At 46.3% G+C, this 24,318-nt stretch overlaps 1 protein-coding gene across 5 annotated transcripts in view; it reads right to left on the reverse strand.

Annotated features, from left to right (window-relative positions):
- Window positions 1-7,251: 7,251 nt before the first annotated feature.
- The window catches only part of SFMBT1 (Scm like with four mbt domains 1), a 139,081-nt gene continuing 122,014 nt past the window's right edge, over window positions 7,252-24,318 (reverse strand). For all 5 annotated transcript variants that reach the window (XM_029051381.2, XM_029051376.2, XM_029051375.2 and 2 more), the window contains 7 exons: window positions 22,809-22,948; window positions 19,453-19,562; window positions 15,631-15,806; window positions 14,046-14,224; window positions 11,673-11,915; window positions 10,274-10,402; window positions 7,252-9,383 (listed from right to left, as the gene is read on the reverse strand). In XM_029051381.2, coding sequence (XP_028907214.1) covers window positions 9,243-9,383; window positions 10,274-10,402; window positions 11,673-11,915; window positions 14,046-14,224; window positions 15,631-15,806; window positions 19,453-19,562; window positions 22,809-22,948 — 1,118 coding nt within the window. In that variant the 3' untranslated portion in view covers window positions 7,252-9,242. The remainder of the gene's footprint in view (window positions 9,384-10,273; window positions 10,403-11,672; window positions 11,916-14,045; window positions 14,225-15,630; window positions 15,807-19,452; window positions 19,563-22,808; window positions 22,949-24,318) is intronic.

The raw sequence follows: 24,318 nt of genomic DNA on the forward strand, positions 1-24,318 counted from the left end.
ATACAGTCCCTGCCCTTTGACGGGCTTATAGTCTGTGCCACAGTTGTAAATACTGGGATAGATACAAGTTATTCATATCAGACGTACTCCCTGTCCCACATGGGGCTCACAGTCCAAGTAGGAGGGAGAACAGGAGCTGAATCCTCATTTTACAGATGAGGAAACTGAGGCACAGAGCAGTTAAGTGACTTGCCTAAGGTCACACAGCAGGCAAGTGGTAGAGCTTAGAACCCAGGTCCTCTGACTCCCAGGTCTGTGTCCCTTCCACTGGCCCCCACTGCTCCTCACACGATTCATGTGTGTCCTGGGACTTTCTGTTGGAAAATTGGGAAAGCCAGCGATAGAGATCTCCACCTGAGACAAACATCACGGTGAGGAGAATGGTGATATCAAGTCCCCAGTTCCCTTCCCCAGAGGCCGATCCGATCTCGGGAAAACGAGCTCACCCACATCACGACGGCTTAGTCTGCCCACTGACTCAGATTACCCGCTCTTCAAGCCGGAGGAGCAGCCTTACGGGGGGACTATCAGAAACAGCCCGCAAGGCTCTTTCATTTCAACCAGAGAACTCGGACTTTCTTTGGGTTCCCGGAGCAGCGGCCTCTAGGTAAAAAGCAACCACATTTCCCAGAAGTGCTAAGTGTATCCCTGTGAATGAATGTCTACTATGGGCAGCGCCCGGGATTTGGAGATAAAGGTGAGACCAGAGAGTCTTCGTCCTCTGCCCTTCCAAGGCTTTCAGTCTTGAGCACAGGATTCAGATCCAAAGATTAGCCTAGCCTGGCAGGTAGGTTCAAATAATCTCTCCTAGAACTCAGTTGAGGGAGAACAGAGGTTGTTTTCTTAAGATTCTGGCCAACAAATTGGATTTCTTCCAAGTCTTGGGACACTCGGGTCTGTGTACTTTCCACCAATGGAGGGCGGCGGCCCATTCGCCCATTTTAGTAGTAGAAGGAAATATACTTTCTGCTTGGGTAATTAAAAAGTTCAAAAATCCACAATCATCTTGATTTCCTTGTTTCCTGAGAGTACATCTTTGTAAATCTTTAAGATGTAAAATTGTTTAAGTAAAATCAGCACCAGGGAACTGCACCAATTTAAGGAATTTTTTTATTTTCTTACAACCACTTAAAACTGTCATAATATACCACAAACTTATGTACACTCTTATTTACACAGAAACAAGCAAAATAGCCATCCAAAATAGATTTAAAAAAAACTTTAAGCCTCTACATCTATCAAACATGATGGGAATTATTTTTAATAGGCATATTTTCTTGTGCATATTTTTCCTTACATAGTATTTCAACCTCAATGCATAACATCTGAAATCGGGGGTAGGGGGGTGGGAAGGGAACCCAAAAAACAGCAAGCAAGAAGGACACAACACAGAACGCATTTTGTTTTGTTCCAAACAAGCAGCTAATTAAAATAAAGGCAAAATACAGGAAACAAAGTGCATCCGTTCCAATGAATTAGTATAAGAAAGAGGCCCAGATAGAGTGCTGGTACCAGCCAGGAGTCTTTCCTTGGCAGACCTCTGATTGTCTCCATAGGATTTAAGTTTATTATTTTAAAAAGGAGGAAGAGAAGGGCAGGAAGGAGAGGAAGGGGGAGAAGCTTGAATCCTCGAGAGAAACATTCAAAGTACCATCTTGAGAAGTTAGGGAAGCAACTCGTCAGGCAACTTACTGTTTCTGCCTGAGCATCACCACGTCCCCAAATCAGTCGCTTCTCCACTGGGGTGCCTCAGAACCCCAATCGGGTGCTCTGTTCACACTCGCTCGCTTTCTTGCAACATTCCATTAAGCTGGAAGTGAAATTATGTTGAAGAATAAACCATAGAGGGATCTTGGGGTTCCAACACAGCTTGAGGAATTGGGGGTTGGGGGTGGGGGGGCGGGGACACCACCAGTTCCGCCGGCTCAGGAATGCTAAGTCAGATGCAGCCTTCGCCTCCTAAGTTGGTCCGAGTGAGACCCGTTGCCTCCTGTGGCCTTCTGGGTCAGCGCCTCACTGCTGGTGTTGGAGACTCATCCGGCAAGGTGGCTTGTTTTCCTCTGAAAAACAGTCTTACGTGTTGGCTGGAGCACTAGGCCAAGGCCCAGCGGTGTGCAAAGCCAGAAAAGAAGCATGGGGAGAGGAAGAAACGTCTATTTCCCTACGGGTTCCTCCTCATCAACTCTTGGTTTTTGCTGGTTACTTGGAAAACAGAAGAGTCTTCAAACGTATCGACAAAGAACCTTGTGATCTGATCAGTGCATCCAATACCCACCCTTTGCCCTTTCACCCCTCTAAGGCTGCCTTCAAAATTGAGGCTACTTGTATGGTCTGGGGAGAGTTTTCAGGGGAGCACCCCAAAACGGTGGGCTTGGAATAGGATACATTTGGACCGGTCCTTTGTACGTAACAGCTTGCAGCTTTCAAACTGGGCTTTTGGTAATCGGAACTGCAAGTCTACGTGTGGCTCACCTGGAGAAGTCAGAGTCCGCAAACTACTCACAGTCTCGTGCAGCGTGTGGGTTCCACCAAAGCTCACTAGCAAGTCAGATAAAGAAAAAAAAAATTCTCCAGGAGGAATCACACCTGCTTGAAAAGTACCAGGCATTTTTGGCTTTATAGTACTGTTTTTTTGTTTTTGTTTTTTTTTCAATGGTTTTAAATCAGCACCAAGATCACTCCATCTGCCGCAAATCCTTCAGAACAAATCCATGCAAGCTTCTGAAGGGCAGGGGAACAGGGACACCTGCTCGCCACCACAATCTTACACCTCACTAAGTGGTAGGATCCCCTTTCTCCTTCAGCTTGCTATCCAACGGTGTTTGAAGTCTCAAAACTTACTGAGCCCTCTGCTGACAGCACGTACAGCTGTGGTATTTCCTCCGAAGCCGAGGGAAAACAAACGACTCCCCCGCCCGCCGCCCCCATCCAGAGGCCAAGCACAGTGAATGAGAACTTGAAATTTAGAACTTGAAATTTCCACTCCCGTGGCTCTACTTACTGGCCACGCTCTCAGAAGATCTGTGGAAGTAGGAATTCTCAAACTGTCAACATAATAATCACTAGAGAACAGAGTCTTTGGCGATAGTTGCTAAGTACAGTGTGACACCATGTGGCAATCTCAAACAACATTCCCATTTGGTCTCACTCCAGACACTGCCCAGAAGCCTCTCTGGTATTTTATACAACCTCTCCCAAACACATGGTTTCCTTTTTGGTTCATATGGCAGCAGTTACATATTCCCCAAACCCTTGGCTGAAAAAGACAAAGCCAGCAGGGAGCCCCAAATAAGCACCTTCCCGTGGTCCCGTGCCAAGCCAGTTGCTATAGTCCCAGGGGTAATCGTATTCAGGTGACCAATCAGTACTCCAGGTGTTCCCTGTCCCACAGTCAATTCAGTTTTGCTGTAAGAGGAAGAAGCAGGACTGCTAAATTCCGATCTTGACTTGCAGGTATCTGCCAAAAAGCTGAAGTTCACCTTGCCTGCCCTGGTCCACTCGAAGGGATGAGTCCTGCTGCCTCCCCAGGGGCGGATTAAAGGCAGCCTGAGGTGAAATGGAGCAAATGGTTCGTGGTAGCCCATCGAGTAGGGCACGATTTCATTCATTCCGGAAGACAGCTGTGCTCTTGACCTACACTGGTACCTTCTATAGAGCTGGGTTTCAGGCAGTGAAGAAGCCTTGGGGCCTAATGACAGACTGCTGCGCTGTAGTTTTTCTCTGCTTTTGGAGAGTGGCCACGTTAAATTCCCGGAACCCCAGAGAATGACACAGCATAACGAGAATGACACAGCAACTCCCGCTGGTCGGGAAAGAATTAGCCACCCCAAACTACAGCCGGTCCTCGACTTTGAGATGCAGCTGTCTGGGATCAATTGCGTTCAGCGCTTACAACAGTGCTCGGCACACAGTAAGCGCTTAACAAATACTATTATAAGGCGAAACGTAAGTCGGAACCCATTTCCTCACAGCCCGATGGGGTCTTCCCTGGAGAACAACGGATGAGCCTCAGTCCCGGGACCCTGGGACCGAGACCCTGAGCGAAGGAATTGATTACAATGCTGGCGATGGGGAGAGTGCCGCTGGCGCTCTCTCTCGACTGTGCCGGTTATGTTCTTGTTGGGGCTGGAGGGAATGAGCGAGCGTGTGGGACGGGGTGCGGAACGTGGCAAAGCGCCCACAGAGGAGGTTTTCCCATGTGCGGGACCCAGCTGTGGCCAAAATGACCACAGCACAGTGCCGGCGGTAGGCCGTAGGGCTGGGACCCAGCAGACCGTTTCCTTGATAGCCGCTGCAGTCTCTGCTGCCCGTGTCAGTTAATTTTCAGGATTCCTGACGGGGCTGTCCACTGCTCGAATGCCCTAACAGGCAGAACTGGAACTAGAACTCCAGATTCGCCGAACAGTGTTCTTTACGCTGGATCGATGCTATAAATTGGGGATTAGTTCCTGAACCAAGACCGATACCCTATTTTTACCCCAATTACCCAGAATTGTGTACTTAATCGATCAGAGCTGAGTAATATAGTTGCATTAATGTATTTCTTTTGCAAATAGCAATCATATTGACATAAATATCGCATAAAAAGTTAAAAATACAGTACACCCAGTTCTCCTATAATACCGGGGTTGTGTTCTTGCAGGACCACATGTTGAAGAAAATTCATGTAGCGGTTCTCACTGCGTCCAACGCACACGTGCACAAAGCGCTTCTGAGACTGTATCACGCTGTATCACAGGCTCATGACGTTGGACAAGGTTTACTAATTCCCTCAAAGCCGTCTAGCCAAAGCACGTAGTGAAAATGCGTCGTTACGGCAGAACTGAGTGAACATAAAGGAATATAGTACAGTTCTGTACAATGTGCATTATTCCTACCTACAAATGATCTAAAAAGCATAAAAAAATTTAAACACACCCCTCCCTCTTTTTGATCTTTACAATAAAATGGGCTCAGGGATGGGTATTTCTCTCTGTTTTCCTGTGCATCCCCTCCCAAACCACTGCACCCCTCCATGGGTTCTAATCCCGGCTCCACCACTTGTCTGCTGCGTGACCCTGGGCAAGTCACTTCACTTCTCTGTGCCTCACCTCATTTGTAAAATGGGGATTGAGACTGGGAGCCCCACATTGGACAGGGACTCTGTTCACCCCAATTGGCTTGTATCTACCCCAGCGCTTAGTACAGTGCTTTGCACTTAGTGAGCACTTAAATACCATAATTATTCAATCCTCTCTGCTCCTTCCCCCTCCTCTGCCTTTTCATTTATTTTTTCAACACCATATACGGGCCCAAGCCAGTCCCTTCCCCAGCTGACGCCTCCCCCATCACACTGAGACCTCCATAGCTTCAGGGGCTGAACTGGACTCACCAGGATGGGGGAGAAGGCTCAAGAGGAGAACACCACCACTTTCCCCTCCCTCCCCTGCTTGCAGGCCTGGGCCTGGGACAGCTGAGCCAGGGGAGGGACCAACCATCACTCTCTCCCTTCCACTTAGGCCCTGAGGCTGTTGGCAGCCCTGGTCAGTGGGTGTGTGTTTGGGGGCTTGGGCGGGGAGGAGGGGGGGGGGGCAGGGAGAGAGAGAGACTGCAGCCAGGGAACGGGCGGCACGTGTCCATTTCCTATTAAAAAGAATAAAAAAGCAGCAGCACAGGGTAGGTGAGAGCGAAGGGCCTGGATTTGGTATTGCAGGGAATGGAAGGGGAGGAGCGCAGGAGATCATAAATGGGAAATAGTCTGTGGGGAGAAAGAACGGAGTGAAAGTTTCAAAATTGGAAGGGGTGGGGGGGCAGTGGAGAGAGGCCAGGGAGTGGGTTACATAGCTGATCAGCCAATGAAATACTGTACTACTGTAAGCAGAAAACTGAGCTAGAGGCTAGTTCAGTCAAGTTGGCCTCAATGTCAAAATGTCAAAACTCGATATTAATTTAGAAAAATCAGAAGTGTAGTTCCTCAAAACTCCAAAATCTTAGGCTGGGGACTGTCTGTACTCAAACCTTTTGCACTAAGGAGAAAATTACAGACTATGAGTCTATGTCAAATAATAATAGTATGGGAACAAAAGATATGCATAGGAAGTGAAATGTTTTAATCCAGGGTGAGCCACAAGCAAGGTGGTTATATAGTCCAAACTAAAAGACTGCCTCCCCCAACAAATCTTTCAAAGTCAGGAAATAATAATAATGGTATTTGTTAAGCCCTATGTGCCAAGCAGTGTACTAAGTACTGGGGTAGATAGAAGGTAATCAGGTTGGACACAGTTCCTGTCCCACATGGGGCTCGTAGTCTTAATCCCCATTTTCCAGATGAGGTAACTGAGGCACAGAGAAGTGAAGTGACTTGCCAGAGATCACACAGCAGACAAGTGGCAGAGCTGGGATTAGGAGACCCAGGTCCTTCTGACTCTAAGGCCTGTGCTCTATCCACTAGGCCATGCTGCAATTTTCTCAAGAAAGGAAGAGCCCAAGAACCTGTGTGCAGCACATACTTTACCGAAACACCTGTTCTGAAAAGCCAAACGAGAAATGGAACTCCACTGGCATCAGGTGGTATTGCTTTCCAGTCCAGGCTAAGTCCTAAAATGAAGCAGAGGATTCAACCCCTGACATCTGCCCCAGCGGAACGAATTCACCTCAACAGTTAATACACCAGTTCCAGGGAAGCAGTTGACACGTGTATTTGCAACAATAAATGGAATTGGAAATTTCTGCCTTAAAAAACACATAAACAAATATCCTCACCACACCAAAAAGCCCCAAATCATCTTCTTCCTTTGGCATAAAAGCTGCCTGACTTCGACCTCCATTTGTCTCTGCTTCTTGAGCTGCCTAAGAAATTTCATTTCTTATTTGAAATACTTGGGTATGGGAGTTTGGGGTAGGATGAGTTGAAAAATGGGAAACAAAGTCAGATTCCCATTACTCTCTAGGTTACAAATATTCCCCTAGGACACATTTCATTTTTTTGCCCAGGAAAAAAAAAAAGCAAACAAAAAAACAAACCAACAACAACATCATCACTAAAGGATCCAATTGCCCAAGCAAGGATTCCAGTTAACATTTTGCAGGGGACTGGCTCTCTCCTCGGCTCTTCTGGGGTGCTTAGAAGATTATCCCTTCAAGCGTCCTTTAGTACCACTGTCAAAGACAGAATACTGGACTGGAGGAACGTTAGTCTGACCCAATATTGTCCAGTTTATGAGCTGAAGCTGGAGACCTTAAAAGTCAAAATGAAATTTCAAAAATAAGATGTTCAATTAGGGTCCCTTTATTACTTCCCACACATTAACATATGCAATATGCAGTTCTTTCTCCCCTCTGACAAATGACCTATTCATCACCTTAAGGGACAATGCAGGAGGCCCACATTTAAGCTCAACAACACTATCTTGTACCCACTCTTTATTGCTAGAATCCAATAACTCCAAGTTGCTATTACAAATAAGTTGATAGACCCAGTACTCCTAAAATGCAGGATTACATTCTTGCAAAACCCTGTGTTACAGGTAATACATGATGTACTATTCCAACAGGCTCACACTGTGGAATGAACATTCCCTAATTTCCCAACAATGTTCTAGCCAAAATGATCAGTGAGAACATGTTTTCTGCCAGAACTGGGGGGAGGGGGGCAGTACTTCCACGTGCCATTTTATCAACAGATTCTGGGTAATTTACTGACTATCCACTGAACATGGGACCCAGATCTTGTGTTCTAGATTTTCCAGGACCTGACAGATAACTGAATTAATGATAAACTGTCCTTCGTAATAGTTGAATACTTACACCGTGGGGAACTTTTGAGAAGGGATAGAGAGATTTGTTTGGATATAATTTGGGATATCTTGAAAATGATTTGTGAACAACCATCAGGACCTGGGCAAGATTCTATTTTGAGATTTGAGGTGACTCTGCAGGGGTGAGGAGAGGAATTGTTGTGATGTGGGAGTGGGGTGTGTGTAACATAAAAGCTAGTGAATCCAATCCCTATATCATTCATCTTATATGCAGCTCAAAGGACAACTCAGCAGAAACCCACAAGTGGCTGGCTAGTCTTCAATTTTTAATCGATATTCTATGTCCCTGAAAACACAAGTGTTCTATTTGCTTTGCCTGAATTAGAGAAAGCCAAAACCCCACTTTCAGCAGGAGGGAAAAAGAGGTGAGGTGAGTCTTTCCTGGGTGCGGAGGGGGTGGTTGCAGAATTTAACCTCAAAAAGCCCAGCATGCTTTCAAAGGAACAAAATGTTGCTGCAACCTCAAAGAAAAACTGAAGACAAAACACACTTTCCAAAGTCCACTGAAAGAGCTAATGGAAATGAACATCATTGTTGCTAAGGTGCCTATAAACCTCTTCTTGGGATGCTGCTGAACTAGGAGACCAATCTCTGAATGGAGGAGAGGGAGAGACTAAAGAACTAGTGTAAAACTTCCAGAGAACTTGTCAAACTAAGTTAGAAATAAAGATAGCAAACCACCACCAATCCCCTGAAAGCATTATTTTTGGTGTTCAGGTTGCTGTTGAAAATGGCACCTGGGGTGGGGGGAAGGGGTGGGGAGATCCATCAAGAGCTATTAGCTGCAATTTTAAACAGAGGTAGTGGAAAAAAAAAAAGTCCCCAGAAATATAATTTTTAAATAGACCAAAATGTGACTACATTCAGAGTCCTAGAGCTACAATATCCCCAAAATGAGCTGCTTTAAGGAAAACACACACACACACACACACACACACACACAAGCACTGACACGCCCACGGCTCAATCCCGTATCAGTGCTCACAAAGTTAAGTTCTTGTCTTCCAAGAAAGATGGAACAGGAAGAAAAAAAACTTGGGATAAAGGGGGGGGGGAACAGAAAGGAAATAAACAAAAGACTTTCCAGCACTCGCGATTTTCACTTAAAATCACTGTCCATTTTTCTTCTTTTACATGCACACATCCCAAAATGCTCATTCTCCTCACAGGAGCCTGTTTTCCCTCCTCCCCCACCAATACCTTTTGTTAAAACAAACCAACCAAAACTGCAATCTGCCAGCCAAAAGACTGCCACATTTCCATCCCGATTACATTGGTACTTTGCCCCAAGGGTGTGGTCTGTCTTTCCTCAAAGTGCAAAAACATGGCAAGCGGACACCTGCAAATCGGCATCACCAGAGAGCCATTTTGGCCCCACCTGGCTACCCCGAGGAATAGCTCACTACAATTGTGCTTCCAAGGTCCTGTTCAGCTTGGCCACGCTTCTTAGTTGGCAAACTGCTGGTAAAAGGCAAACTTGATCCTCTCAATGTGATGACAGAGTTTGATGGCAGGTCCCAGTTTCAAGTCCATGCATTCTTGAACAGTGGGAAGAGTAAGGAGTAGTAGTGCCTGCCCATCAATTTCCTGTCCAGGGATAAACAACAAATAGCTTCTAAGAAGTAGAGTTAGTGACATTTACCGATATCTCTGCTCACCTAGGGGGCTCCTTTTTCAAAATTTTTCAAGGTAGGGAAATACTTTTTCCATTAGTCTCCTTTACTGAGATTTTTCTGCCTCTTTCTCCACCCACCCCTCCACGAAGCAGTCAGTCTTTTCAGGTCAAAGAATCTCATAAGTTCCTCGATCCCAGGGAATCTTCAAAACCAACTGCTATTGCTTCATTGGTCATCATGTGCTTGAAGATCGTTGCCCCTTCTTTGCAAGCATTTGGCAAATTTAACAAGAACTACAACCGGCAGCAAGACTGACGCCTTTTACACAGCCCTGATTAAACTTGGAATCATCATTTTCCTGTTTCGTAAAACGAAACTCGACACTGATAATACTGACCCCCAAGAGAATCTAGCAAATGATACCTAGACCCACAGGCTGATCCCGGGGTTATCCGGGTCATATTAGCTAGGAAACCGTAGTCACTCGCTATTCAACATCGACAATCACCCCTTTGAAAAATTGGTTGAAATGACCCAAAAATAAAGTTGGTAGATTTTTAAAACAAGTTTCTCAACTCATTGTGGAGAATGAGATGCCAGAAACGGCAATTACTTTGACAAGAACGGGAAAAGTAACAGTGGCTTTTTTGGGAGAACAAAGTTGTAACAATCAACTAAACAAGCTTTTGACCCAATGCCAAAATAAATGGCAGGAGATGGGTTTTATTATTTTGTGGAACTTGAAAAAAAAAAATCAGCATTTTGTAAAGATCAGAATACAATGCAGCTCTACAACAAGCTACTGTCATTGTTCTTCCCTGGGGGCCTGTACTGATAAAAATGAAAAAGCAGTTATTGTACCTGATCCAGGAATATTCTCGCTAACGGAGCACAGTCTGTGGATTTGATGAACCGCACAACATCGGCCACACTCCAATCCAGTGGATTACTGTCCAGCTGCAGCTTTTCAGCCACTTCAATCTTTATTTCCTTCATTTCCCCCACACAAAGCAAACACCACATTAGAGTGAATTTTTACTCACAACTATTTAGCTGTCTTATGCCACCATATGCTCTCCTCATAAACTAAAAGCCCATTCAAGCCCATAATTGAAACAAATTCAAGACAAAAACCCTCCTGGGGAGGTGGGGGTGGGAGGGGAGAGACATTTCCAGTCAGCATTCCAGTTTTACTTTCACTGAAGTGATCAAAAAAACATTTTGACTACCAAAAGAAAAGTGAATTTCATGGCCTTGTTCTATGCTGAGTGGTGTACATGGACGTGATAATATTTCCAATGAAGCGAAATAAAACTAAGTATAAGAGGGACCACTTATGGTTCAACTCAGTGTCTCTGTTAACATTCCTTTCGGATGGAATTTTCCTTTAAAGTGAGTAGATTGAATTGAGTGGGATCTCATCAGAAATGTCAACAGACTGAATTGTAAAATCAAAAAGTGCAAAAAGTGGAAAAAAAAAAATTCTCCTCCTCCTGGGTAGGCACATTAAACTAACACTGAAAGACTGTTGGACAATCAAGTGACTACGACCACTGAATCAGGTGGCATTATTCCTGAATTTTGGCCACCTGAAAAAACGGCCAGCAGGGTCCTAGCGTGGGCCAGCTAGCAGCACTGCTGCCATGGCCACCTCCACGGTCCGCCTGCTAGGTCTCCTGCAAGTGTTTGCAGAAAGATCATGCCAGGAATCTCTGGAAAACCACTTAAGGAAGTGGAAGCACTGGCTACGGTGATGGCAGAGAGACAGAGAGGGGGAGAGGACCTCTTAGCTGCTACCTACTACTTTGCAGGCTGCCCTGCACCTGAAACACTCTCTGGATCAGTGTTTCTGGATTTGCGTCCAGAGCTCTCTCTCGGGCCATCTCCCCCTTTCGCTCGCCTGCCCCCATCTCTCCATCGCCGTCTCCCTCTCTCCACCTGTCTTCCCTCCCCAACTCTCCTCACCTCTCTACTTCTCTGCCTTTCTTCCTCTCCATTTCGATTCTAGCTGCCTTTCCGGCCTTCTCCCTTCCCTTTTTTGGACCACCTGCCCAGATCCCATGGAAGTCTCACTTCCCTGTCCGGCTTTGAGCTCCATAAAAATATGGCCAATTTGACCAGGAATGTATTTCTAAAGGCACATCTATAGTGAAGGAAAGGAGGAACCTGGGTCAGTGACAGCTAGGTTTATCTCCCCAGGAGTTCAGGCCACACAAAACCTTGGGGAAGGAGGAAAAGATGATTATTGTCAAAAAGGAACCTTTGGTGAAGGAGGTTTGTTCTCGTCATCGGAGAAGGAAAAAGTGCGGGGCTTCCTCTTCCTCTTATCTTGATCCTGAGGCAGTGAAGGTGACACCTCGCTTTGGGTGGGAGAGGAGGAACGGGATTTTTTCTCCGATACTTCTGACTCCTGAAGCTCATCTTGTTGCTCAGAAACACTGTCCTCGCTTAAGGATTCTTCATCCACTTCATCCTGCTCATCCTCTTCTTCTCCTCCACTACCCTGAAGGAAAAAGGGAGAAGGAAGGCACCATCACACATCACAGAGTACGAAGAAGCAGCGTGGCTCAGTGGAAAGAGCCCGGGCTGGGGAGTCAGAGGTCATGGGTTCGAATCCTGGCTCCGCCACTTGTCAGCTGGGTGACTGTGGGCAAGTCACTTCACTTCTCTGGGCCTCAGTTCCCTCATCTGTCAAATGGGGATTAAGACTGTGAGCCTCATGGGGGACAACCTGATCAGCCTGTATCTACCCCAGCGCTTAGAACAGTGCTCTGCGCATAGTAAGCGCTTAACAAATACCAACATTATTTATTTATTATTAGTATTATTAAGAAGGTTAATTTAGGTACCCTAAAACCGATCTCTCATTGATCAGACTCAAAAATGGTCTCTAAAGAGGTATTTTACATTCCACTAGGTCTGCTCTGAAAGCAACGGACTCTCCCTGATAAATGATAGCTGAGCTATGGGTCCGAAGACTTCCGGACTGAGAATCTGAGTCTAGGTCATGGGTTCTAATCCCGCCTCCGCCACTTGTCTGCTGTGTGACCTTAGGCAAGTCAGTTCATTTCTCTGGGCCTCAGTTACCTCATCTGTAAAATGGAGATTGAACCTATGAGCCCCACATGGGGCCAACCTGATTTGCTTGTATCCACCCCAGTGCTTAGCACAGTGCCTGGCACATAGTAAACGCTTAACAAATACCATAATTATTACTATTAGGTTAGCATGCTAGTGGTTTGTGCAGCCCCATCTGCACTCTCTGTAAATTTGTCTTTAGACCGTAAACTCACTGTGGGCAGGGAATGTGTCTTATGTCGTACTCTCCCCCAAGCGCTTAGTACAGTGCTCTCCACATAGTAAGTGCTCAATAAATACGATTGACCGACTCTCTCATCCCCACCAGTCACATTCTTGTTAGGGCATGGAAGAATGGATAGGTGGGCAGGGCGGGGAGTGTTGCAAACTGCCCACAGAAGGAGGTTGCTTTGGGTTTGTGTGTGTGTGCATGACCCATTTACAATAATCATAAATAATAATTCCAGGCTTGGGAGTCAGAGGCTGTGGGTTCTAATCCTGGCTCCGCCACTTGCCAGCTGTGTGACTTGGGGCAAGTCACTTCACTTCTCTGGGCCTCAGTTACCTCGTCTGTAAAATGGGGATTAATAATAATGTTGGTATTTGTTAAGCGCTTACTATGTGCCGAGCACTGTTCTAAGCGCTGGGGTAGACATAGGGGAATCAGGTTGTCCCACGTGGGGCTCACAGTCTTAATCCCCATTTTACAGATGAGGGAACTGAGGCACAGAGAAGTTAAGTGACTTGCCCACAGTCACACAGCCGACAAGTGGCAGAGCTGGGATTCGAACTCATGAGCCCTGACTCCAAAGCCCGTGCTCTTTCCACTGAGCCACGCTGCAAGACAGTGAGCCCCCCGTGGGACAACCTGATAACCTCGTATCTATACCAGTGCTTAGAAAATAGTAAGTGCTTAACAAATACCCTCATTATTATTACCAATAACAACCCTGACTATTTGTTCAGCACTTACTATGTGTCAAGCACTGTTCTAAGCACTGGGGCACAAGATACAAGTTAATCAGGTTGGACACAGCCCCTGTCCCTCTTAGGGCTCCCGGTCAAAGTAGGAGGGAGATCAGGTGAAGTGGCTGAAGCAACCCCAGCAGGGTGCCGATACAGTACTGGAGTGTCCCAGCCCGGCAGTTGGTTGCTTTTTCAGCTTCTGGGGTCTACGCCTACTTTAGCCAGCTTATCTGTCCGGATATCTCCTGGGCCTGCCACCTCCCAGAATGCTCCGAATGGCTCTTCCATCAGAAACCTTCACCGCTGATGGCACGGCCACGGCCGGCACAACCAGGACTAGATCCCAGAAACCCGGGACCTGGGGATTCTTAATTCCCAGAGCGGTGCTCATCCATTCGTTCAATCGTATTTATTGAGCGCTTACTGTGTGCAGGGCACCGTCGTAGGTGCTTGGGAGACTACCATGTAACAATACAGACACATTCCCCGCCCATTAATTAGCGAGCTAGCAGGGAGCTGTAAAATTACGACCACGGTAGGTTTTTCATCTTATGCCAGCTGTGATTTGCTTTTTGCCCTAGCCGCATACCCGGGGAGAACCTGCTGGTGTGGTGTCCACAGATGGAGAGGAGCGCTTCTTCTTATGGACAAAGAAATGCTTCCTTCTCTTTCTCCTTTTGTTCTGTTTCTTCATGCCACATTCCAAATTACTGTGCCCACCAGGTGGTCGCCCAATTCTCTTGTTTTTCTTCTTCCCGTAATAGTGTGCTGGAGGGGAGAATAAAGAAATGGTGCATTGCTTTTACAACGTCTCTTCCCTGCTGTCAGCCTCATCCTCTCCTCTTCTTTGGTGGGAGAACCCGTCTTGTTCCTCTCCCCTTTTCGCTGTTCCCTGCCTGAACACTGGTTGGATCTGTAGGTCATTAATACGTCTTTCTGGACCCAAAAGGCAGGTTCCAAGCTCCTGCATGCCTCCTCTGATTTTGCTGAACCCGAGCCCGGGTTCATTGCTCGAACGTGGGCGGAGACGAGTGTACTGAAGAGAAGAACAGAGCAGGAGAAAGAGTGCAAGGCCAAGAAAGGAATTGAAGAGAATGGGACAAGGAAAAACTGAAAGGAACTCTGAACTGAAGAAGTAGAAAAGAGAAGGGGAAATACGGAGAGAAGTGGGACAGGAGGCAGAGACAAAGCTAGGGGTAGAAAGAGACACAGCTACCCAGAAAGATGAACAGAAAGAGGGAGATATCAGTAAAGGAGTAGAGGGATGCATGGAGAGAGGAGACAGGAGAAGAGACACATGGAAAAGGGACAAAGAGAGGATGAGGAAAAGAATCTAAGACGAGCAAAGAATGTGTACTTCTGCTGGTAGACCGTAGGTTCCTTTGGGACAAGGTTGCATTCAGGTTATACAATGCCTAGCTCATCGCATACAGATGGATTGCTAATAAATACAACTGATGATGATATATAGTTTAGACCCCGACATTTAATTAGCAAATTACCACGTCACTGTGGTTTTTCTCTCTGCAGCAGAGTCCAGACCCTGCAGAAAACCAGGGCATTATTTTTCAAAAGAAAACAAAACAGAGAGCAGGTTCATACCACAGTCATGCCCAACATTTGGCAATGTCATCATCAGAGATGAATTTTCACAAGTCCTGAGGCATGTAGCTATATTCCGGAAACAACCCAAGAGGCTTACAAATGAAAATGTAAATATTTTCCTATCTCTGAGGCTCCACCCATAGCCACTGGTTCAACAGTTCATTTGACACTATGAAAATGCAGGGTCCAAAACTGCTCAGATTCAACCAGGAGAAATTCTCCTCTTTATTAATTACCCTCAGAAGAGAGACAGAATTGGAATTCTGATTACTTATACTTTAAAAAAAAACAAAAACCCAAAACATCACGGCAGCATGTGCGAAGATACCAAGGCAAATCCTACCCAGCTGGGAAACTGCATTCTATTTGCTTCCATCTGTGTTTTTCAAGGGGAGAACGTACTGAAAAATCAATCGGAAAGGTATTGCAACTCATTCCTCAAGTGACTGCAGTTCAATGAGTAGCTGATCAAATCCCAAGTAGTTAGCTCTAAAATGATGTGGAATTTTTCCTGGACCACAGGGCTGGAGTCAGCTGAAACGGTTATAAATCCAGAAAACGGAACTCACTGTATTTGGTCTTGGTCAGTACGGAGCAGTTCTCGGAACATTTGTCCAGAACCATCTGAGGACCGAAGAGATTCGGACAGCATTCCAGTTTGATGCAGGTTTTCCGGCAGAAGTCGGCCACCCGGTCGGCTGTCCTCACTATCTCGACTGTAGCCCGATAGCTCTTCCCTTTGTACCTGCCGGTGGGAGAACCCGGATGGTTAGTCGGGTTTCAGCAGTTCTACTGATTTGGAGAAAACCCTAACTGTTGACATCTTGAAAATTATAACACTGCTTTGCATTCTGTACACAGCTCAAAACCCTCCAACCACTTGACCACCATTTCCTCCAAAAGCCTACGGGTTAAAAGCAGGTTAATATGCCCTAACCTATTTTAGAGATTGGGATAGTGAGGCATGGAAAGGTTATCCTGCTTTCTAGTTTATATTTTGAGTCCTGAACTTAAATTGTATGGAGCATAACTGTTTTTTTTTTCAAGAAATATATCTTTGCTTCAATCTTTAAAAATATTTTCCTGAAGGGGAGGAATTGCTCATATCACTGATTCATTAGCGATAGATTCATCTACGGAGTTGAAATCGAAAGCTTGCTTCCTCTGTTTACAAACTTAAAAATTGGTAGTGCTGTCAGGATTTTGTCCCTGCCCACAACGAGTTTCCAGTCTAAAGATGTCACGTGGTTTGCATGACAATTGTGTGTTTGCTCTCCGAGGTTGAGCGGGTGCCCTGTCAAGCCTACTAACCTCAAGGTGAAGGGGTTGAATTGCTCTCCCCTACAAGGTGTCTACATGGTACAGTGGAGGCGCTCACCCCCATTTGCCATCCGCTCTCCAGGATGCTGAGGGCCGCTCAGTATGACTCAGTCTCCCGGCGTCAGAAATCCGGCAAGGCAGTGGCTGGCTGCAGTAGCCCTTCCAGCTTGGACCACGGAGGCAGGCAAAGATGGGGTAAGGGAAATCTCCACTGCGGCTTTCATTTGTTAGTGCTTCACTGAGGGGAAGGTCTTATGAGTGAGCGAGTGGGAGTGGGAGAGACGTGTGTGTGTGTGTATGAAGGTAGGTAAGAGAGAATGTATGAGTGTGTGTATCAGAATGTGTGTGTGAATATGTGACTGTGAGAAAATGAGAGACTATACGGATGAAAGAGTGTGTGGTACGTGTGTGAGAGAGAGAACGCCTCTATCCCCTTTCTGCCTTCTCCCCAGCTTCATTCATTCATTCAACTGTAATTATTGAGCGCTTACTGTGTGCAGAGCACTGTACTAAGCACTTGGGAGAGTACAATCTAACAATAAACAGACACATTCGACTTCTGAGCCTACCCCCATGGAGACCCCGCCCCCCCCCCCCCCCCGCACCCCACTTACATCCCATCAGCAAGGATATAGTAAAGTGCATTCTGTTCATCAATTTAATTTCCCTTTCTTCTACTTCATACTAATAACGTGCAACGGCATATGCGATCCATTCACACGAAAGTCAGACACGTCTGTGTTCAACTAAATGCTAAAGCCTGTAAAATGTTTGTATAATTAAAACTCAATGGGCAGTCACAGCTAGTACCAAGGTGTTTTTAATGGTTTTCCTTATTTCAAGCTAATAAATTGAATCAAAGTTAAGTAGCTACGGGGTTTTGTGCATCACTAAATGGAAGTCTCCTAGAGCTAACCTGATTCCGCAAGCATGTGTGCTTTAGGTTTGTTAGGTATAATACACTTTCAATTATCCACACTAATGGAGGGAAGCATTAATGAGGAGAATTAAAACAGTGGATAATCCATACACATAACACAGTTGCTCAACTGCCTAAGGACCAGTTCCAATTTCCCTAGTCAAGTATCTGGGGGAAGAGACTACAGGGTAAATCCAATAGACTCCCAGAATAGACTGCTAAAAGGCAGAGGGAGTGGGGAAGTCCTAAAACAGAATGTTTTGGAGGGGAACAAGGTGGAGAAGTTCCTGAATCACGCTGGGCAGAAAAGTAAGTCACCAGGAACATGGTGAGATGGGGAAGTGCCAAGGGCGATGGGGATGCTACAACCTCTATGCAGATGATTTCTAAATTTGCCTCGCTAGCCCTGACCTTCCGCCTTTGCAATCGTGCATTTCCTCCAAACGGTGGTATCTGTTAGCTGTTTTCTATCTGCCAAACACTGTACTGAGCACTGGGACCGAAATGAGATCATCGGATTGGACACAGTCCTCCCACATGGGGCTCACGGTCTAAGGGGGAGGAAGAACAGGTATTTAAATCCCCATTTTACAGATGAGGAAACTGAGCCACAAAGAAGTTAAGCGCCCAAACACCCTGCAGGCAAGTGGCGAAGCCGGGATTAGAACCCAGGTCCCTTGACGCCCAGGCCTGGGCTCTTTCCACCAGCCCACACTGCTTCTCAGCGATGATGTCCTCAAATTCAACATGTCCAAAATTGAACTCATCTTCCCTCCCAAATCCTTGCCTCCATCTGTCTCATCAAGATTGACAACACCGCCATCTTCCTCACTTCTCAAGACGGTAAGTAACCTTGCCATTATCTCTGACTCCTCCCTCTCTTTCAATTCCCGTATTCAATCAGTTCTTCCTTCACAACATCTGCAGAATCTGCCCCTTCCTCCCCATCCCAGTGGCCACCACACTGGTCCAGGCGCTTGTCATATCCTGGCTTGACTACTGCATCAGCCTCCTCTATGGTCTCCCTGCCACCAGAATCTTCTCTCTCTGGCCCACGCTTCCCTCTGCTACCCAGATTAATTTTCTAAAACACCTTACTGTACGTGTCTTCTCGGTTCTCAAAAACTTCCAATAGTTGCCCATTCCTCTCCACATCAAAAAGAAACTCCTCGCCACTGACTTTATTAACAATGATGGTATTTGTTTAGCGCTTACTATGTGTCAAGCACTGTTCTAAGCATTGGGGCAGATACATGCTAATTGGGTTGGACACAGTCACCATCCCACATAGCGCTCACAGTCTTAATCCCCATTTTATAGATGAGGTAACTGAGGCGCAGAGAAGTGAAGTGACTCACCCAAGGTCGCACTGTAGACAAATGGCTGAGCCGGAATTAGAACCCAGGTCCTTCTGACTCCCCGGCCCTTGCTCTATCCGCTAGGCTACGCTGCTTACGACACTCCATCAGCTCTCACTCCACTACCTAGCCTCGCCCCTCCCGCACAACCCAGCTTCCATCCTTCATTCCTCTCAAGAAGCCCATTGTAGGCAAGGAACGTGCCTACCAACTCTGTTACATTGTAGTCTCCCAAGCTCTAAGTACAGTGCTCTGAACACAGTAAGTGCTCAGTAGATATGATTGATTGACTGATTAAGATCCAACTCACTATGCCTCAATCTCTTCTTGCCCACCATCGACCTAGACCTCAAACCCTCCCTTCTGCCTGAAATTCCGTCCCCTTTGTATCTGACGGACCACAGCTCTCCCCACCCTCTACAGCCTTCTGAAGCCACATCTCCTCCAGGAGGTCTTCCCCAATTAACCTCTAATCTCCCCCATCTTAATCCCTCAACTGCCACTTTAGCTATCCCATGACACCTATCGCTTAAGTACTCACAGCCCCTCGTAGCACTTAAGTAAACATCTTATATACTCTATCACTTCCTCTTATCTGCCATTTATTTTAGTGTTTGTCTCCCCGCACTAGGCTGAGGACAGGGGTCAGGTACACTCATTTCTGTTATACTTTTCCACACACTTAGTATACAATTTTTCACCCAGCAGGCACTCAGATTCAAGTGATCGGTCGAGTCTCCAATATACACGTTGCCATCTAAACAGATAAGAGAAAGAAGGTAAAAAGAACATACTTTGCTTTCAAGATCTCCCCATGCCCATGCCACACCGAATCCTCATCCAGCTGGAGCTCCCGAAGGACACGGCTCGGTTTGTAGGCTGCATTGATCAGTAAAGTGAGAACCTACAGGCAAAATTTTTAAAGGGTGTAGGGCGGGGGAAGAAGAGGTGTTGGAAGAAGAGAGGAAAGAGTCCATTAGGGTAGTCTTTTTGCACATTTGCTTTAAAGAGCAGAGAGATCAGCGGATTCATTCCATTATCTCAATCAATTAACCAGGATCAAAACACCAAGGAGTGAAAATGCCCACGCACTGTTTGGGTTACCGAAATTAGCAGCAGTTGCCAGAGATGACCAAACCAGGCAGTGAGTGGATCAAGCCAAAATTTTACTGTCAAGAAACAGTATACCCCACAAATTTCAGACCACTTTCAAGGAAGACACAGCTTTTTCCATGTCACTCATTGAGGAATCCCACCAAGTTCCAGAGGTTTAACCACACTCTGCATCCCTGACTACGATCCTTGCCAGAGGCAAACCCTCTGAGTGAACATCTGCTCCTTCTGAACCACCTCCCACGGTGGAGCAACAGTCAAATACGGAGCCTTACACGAGGGCTCATCTCCCACTCCCTTCTGTGTCACCCTGACTTGTTCCCTTTGCCTGCCCTCCCATCCAGCCCCACATCACTTACGTATATATCTGTAATTTTATTGGTATTGATGTTTGTCTCCCCACTTCTAGACAGTGAGCTTGTTGTGAACAGGGATCGTCACTGTTTATTGCTGTGTTGTACTTTCCCAAGCGCTTAGTATAGTGCTCTGTACACGGTAAGCGCTTAATTTGACAATGAATTAGGGAAGGACTAGTCATTTTGGCGCTGTTCAGCTTCTCCCGTGTTAAGAGATTAAAGTATCTTCATAATCGGTGTAGTAATGAGTCGGGTCTACAGATACATGATTCCATCCTCAAGGGATTTTCAATCTGGAAGAAAGGTCCTCTAGTGCTTAACATAAAGCAGTGGAAGCCCATGGAACAGGTATATCAAACCAAATGTGGCCTGCAGTGAGAATGTCAACAACTTACAGGTGTGCTAAAACACGGCAGGGAAATGGGAAGAGGGAGATAAAGTGGAGTAGTGAGAGCAGACCACTTGAACCTGATTCACCGCTCCTTGTTCCAAGCTGAAATCTCTGCTGAGTTTCCCTTCTGCTGCTGCTTTCGCTATCCGAAGGGAAAATCATTTGGGTGACAGCTTTTCTCTCTGTCTCTCTTCCCTCACCCTCCACCACTTTGACTCTTTCTCCTTTTCCTGTCTTTTTCTGACCCTCAATCTTGGACTGCTGTCCTCATCGCCTTGGAAGCTCCACCACTAATATTGATTCTTTGAGAAATTAATTATCGTTCCATTCACCCATTTCCTTTCGTTCCACTTAATAATAGCCTATTAGGTAGTGGTTGATTCTTTTTTTTTCTTTTTTTCTTTTTTTTTTTTTTTACAAAGCCTTCAATAGTCATTTGCAGCTTTTTAAAAAAAATCCGGCCCATGAACGTCACCAGCAACCCACACACGGGAATGAGTTGGACATGACGGTCACAGAGCAAGATCCATACTTACTTCCCAGTCTCCTCTTCATCATGAGACTACCCTGGTTGTACAATAAATGAAATCTGCATACTTTTCTTGTCATCCTAAATAAATTTCCATTTGCCCTGCTGGCTATTTACAAGGCTGCAGAAGAAGCAAAGGATACAATTTGGGACTTCCTGGGAAGAACAGCAACTTCACCACAGCAGATCAAACTACTGGGGACAAGAGTCTTATTTTGTTTCACTCAGAAACAATTGTCTAAAATAACAGAGGAAGAACTCTACCCCCCTTGCACGAACAGAGAGCGGACAAAAACCTTCAGGATGCTGGAATGCTTTGTGGCAGTTTGGACCACTAATGGCCCCGTCTGAGGAGTCCAAGGATTATTTCCCACCGGTACTAAGGAACTGTTATTTTTACCAGTTTTTGTAAAAATTTATCTCATCTCTTCCCTCTCCTGTGTGCTGCCCTCCCACAGTTTAGACCATGATCGCCATGACCCTGGGGAACAGGGAATATGTCTTAGCTAAGGTGAAGCAGTATGGTCTAGTGGATAGAGCAGGGTTCTGGCAGTCAGAAGGACCTGGGTTCTAATTCCGGCTCCTCCACTTGTCTGCTGTGTGACCTTGGGGAAATCACTTGACTTCTCGGGGCCTCAGTTACCTCATCTATAAAATGGGGATTAATAATAATGTTGGTATTTGTTAAGCGCTTACTATGTGCAGAGCACTGTTCTAAGCGCTAGGGGAGATACAGGGTCATCCGGTTGTCCCACGTGAGGCTCACAGTCTTCATCCCCATTTTACAGATGAGGGAACCGAGGCACAGAGAAGTTAAGTGACTTGCCCACAGTCACACAGCTGACAAGTGGCGGAGTCGGGATTCGAACTCATGGTCTCTGACTCCCAAGCCCAGGCTCTTTCCACTGAGCCATGATTAAGACTGGGGGCCGTATGTGGGACAGGGACTGTGTCCATCCCAATTACCTTGTATCTACCCCAGCGCTTAGTACAGTGCCCGGCACATAGTCAGCACTTAAAAAAACTACTATTATTATTATTGTAATTAAGAAATTAAGAATAGTGCTTTGCCCCGTCCATCGTAAACACTTAACACGATACTGATCGACTGACTTGTTTTCCCTTATTCATCTTCCCCACTCGTCTCTCTCTCTCTGTCCCTGCCTTTATGTCTGGGCATGGTTGTCTAGTTTCAATATCACTGGGCACTTTAACATGTGAGTGAGAATAATGGTTTGAGGTTATAAGTAATTTCCACTTGCCCCGCTGCTTTCCCTTGATGTGGTACCTAAAGGAGGGGGTTCTTTTTGACTTTGTTGCAACTTTTTTCCCTCTATTTTGGGAGCACAAGCTCTGGCTTCTCTCCATTTCAGAGTAAAGAGGCTGCATTCAGTCACTGTAGTCATCCAGAGGAAAGGAATTTGATTTTTCAAGTTTGATTTCAAATTCTGCATCCCTGAAAAAAAGTTCGGGCTACTTGTGTGGTCTACTGAAGCAGTAAACACGCCAGATAGTTCTGAGAATGGAAAATGATCCTATTTACTCTACCCAGGACTGCAACACGGATCACGTGGCTGAAATCTCTGCAAAAATGGAAACAACGAAGCTTCTGCTCTGGTCTCAGAAGAGAAACGGAAACCATCCACGGGTGGTTTTCTGCAAATATTTACGAGTCCGCTGCTCACCAGGATCACACACACACATTCTGCAGGAATGCTGCCCGAATCCTGACCGGAACCTCGCGCCCCTACTGCTCCTTACCTCTTTAAGGACGAGAACACAGTTTCCAGGTCCCACACACTGTGGCAGCTCGGCGATTCGGCCCTTGTTGAGGTATGGCCCTGAGAAGCACCGGTGGTTGAAGTAGATCTTTGGGCAGCAATATTTTCCGTTGACTACAACTGGAAAATGAAGACAGGCAAATACTCAGAATAAGAAGCAGCGTGGCACAGTGGAAAGAGCCCAGGCTTGGGAGTCCGAGGTCATGGGTTCGAATCCCGGCTCGGCCGCTTGTCAGCTGTGTGACTGTGGGCACGTCACTTAACTTCTCTGTGCCTCAGTTCCCTCATCTGTAAAATGGGGATTAAGACTGTGAGCCTCATTTGGGACAACCTGATTACCCTGTATCTCCCCCAGCGCTTAGAACAGTGCTCTGCACATAGTAAGCGCTTAACAAATACCAACACTATTATTATTATTATCTCTACGGCCAAAGATCAGGCCACCGGGCAATCCACCTGCCTCGGGCCTGACGGCTGTTGCTTGGGTAGTGGCCGAGAAGAAGCAGCGTGGCCTAGTGGATAGAGCATGGGCCTGGGAGTGAGAAGGGCCAGGGTTCCAAGCCCAGCTCCGCTGACTGTCCGCTGTGCGACCTTGGGTAAGTCACTTCACTGCTCTGGGCCTCAGTTACCTCATCTGTAGAATGGGGATGAAGACCGTGAGCCTTATGAGGGACAGGGACTGTGTCCAACCTGATTCACTTGTACCTCCACCAGCACTTAGTACGGCGTCTGGCACAGAGTAAGTGCTTAAATACCATAAAAAAAAAATAGTACTAAACTCAGAGCTTGGGTCAAAAATCCAAGTTTAGAATAGTGATGACTTTCTGAACGTGCCTCTGCGCCGCACCCCCTCACCCCCGGGCTTTGGCTTTACCACAATTTTAGGCCTTTATAATAGATGATGCTCCACAATAATAATAATAATTATGGTATTTGTAAAGTGCTTATTATGTGCCAGGCACTGTATTAAGTGCTGGGGTGGATACAAGCAAATTAGATTGGATACAATCCCTGTCCCATGTGGGGCTCACAGTCTCATTCTTCATTTTACAGATGAGGTATATGAGGCACAGAGAAGTGAAGTGACTGTCCAAGATCACACAGCAGACAAGTGGCAGAGCCGGGATTAGAACCCATGATCTTCTGGCTCCCAGGCCCGTGCTCTATCCACTACGCCATGCTACTTCTCATGCTGATTCCAGGCTTAAAGGGAGAGAAAGATGCGATTGGAATCGGCAGAGGGTCCACAGGGAGCCGAATGTAGTGTGCCAGATACATTCTGTTCCCTGCAGTCTAGGACAATTTTCATCACCGTGCAACAATCGCAGGGGTCTAGTTCAGACCGAGACGCCCTGGGGGACAATCTAGGCCATGTAGCTCGGAAACTAGAAGCCCTCGCTCGCTTCTCTTGGAGCTCAGTGAGGCAGCTTATGCTCCAGGTGACTTCTGATGACACTATCAGTGCCTACCAAACATAGACACATGATCCG

This window comes from Ornithorhynchus anatinus, chromosome X1 (genome assembly GCF_004115215.2).
Source record: "Ornithorhynchus anatinus isolate Pmale09 chromosome X1, mOrnAna1.pri.v4, whole genome shotgun sequence".
Lineage (NCBI taxonomy): Eukaryota > Metazoa > Chordata > Mammalia > Monotremata > Ornithorhynchidae > Ornithorhynchus > Ornithorhynchus anatinus.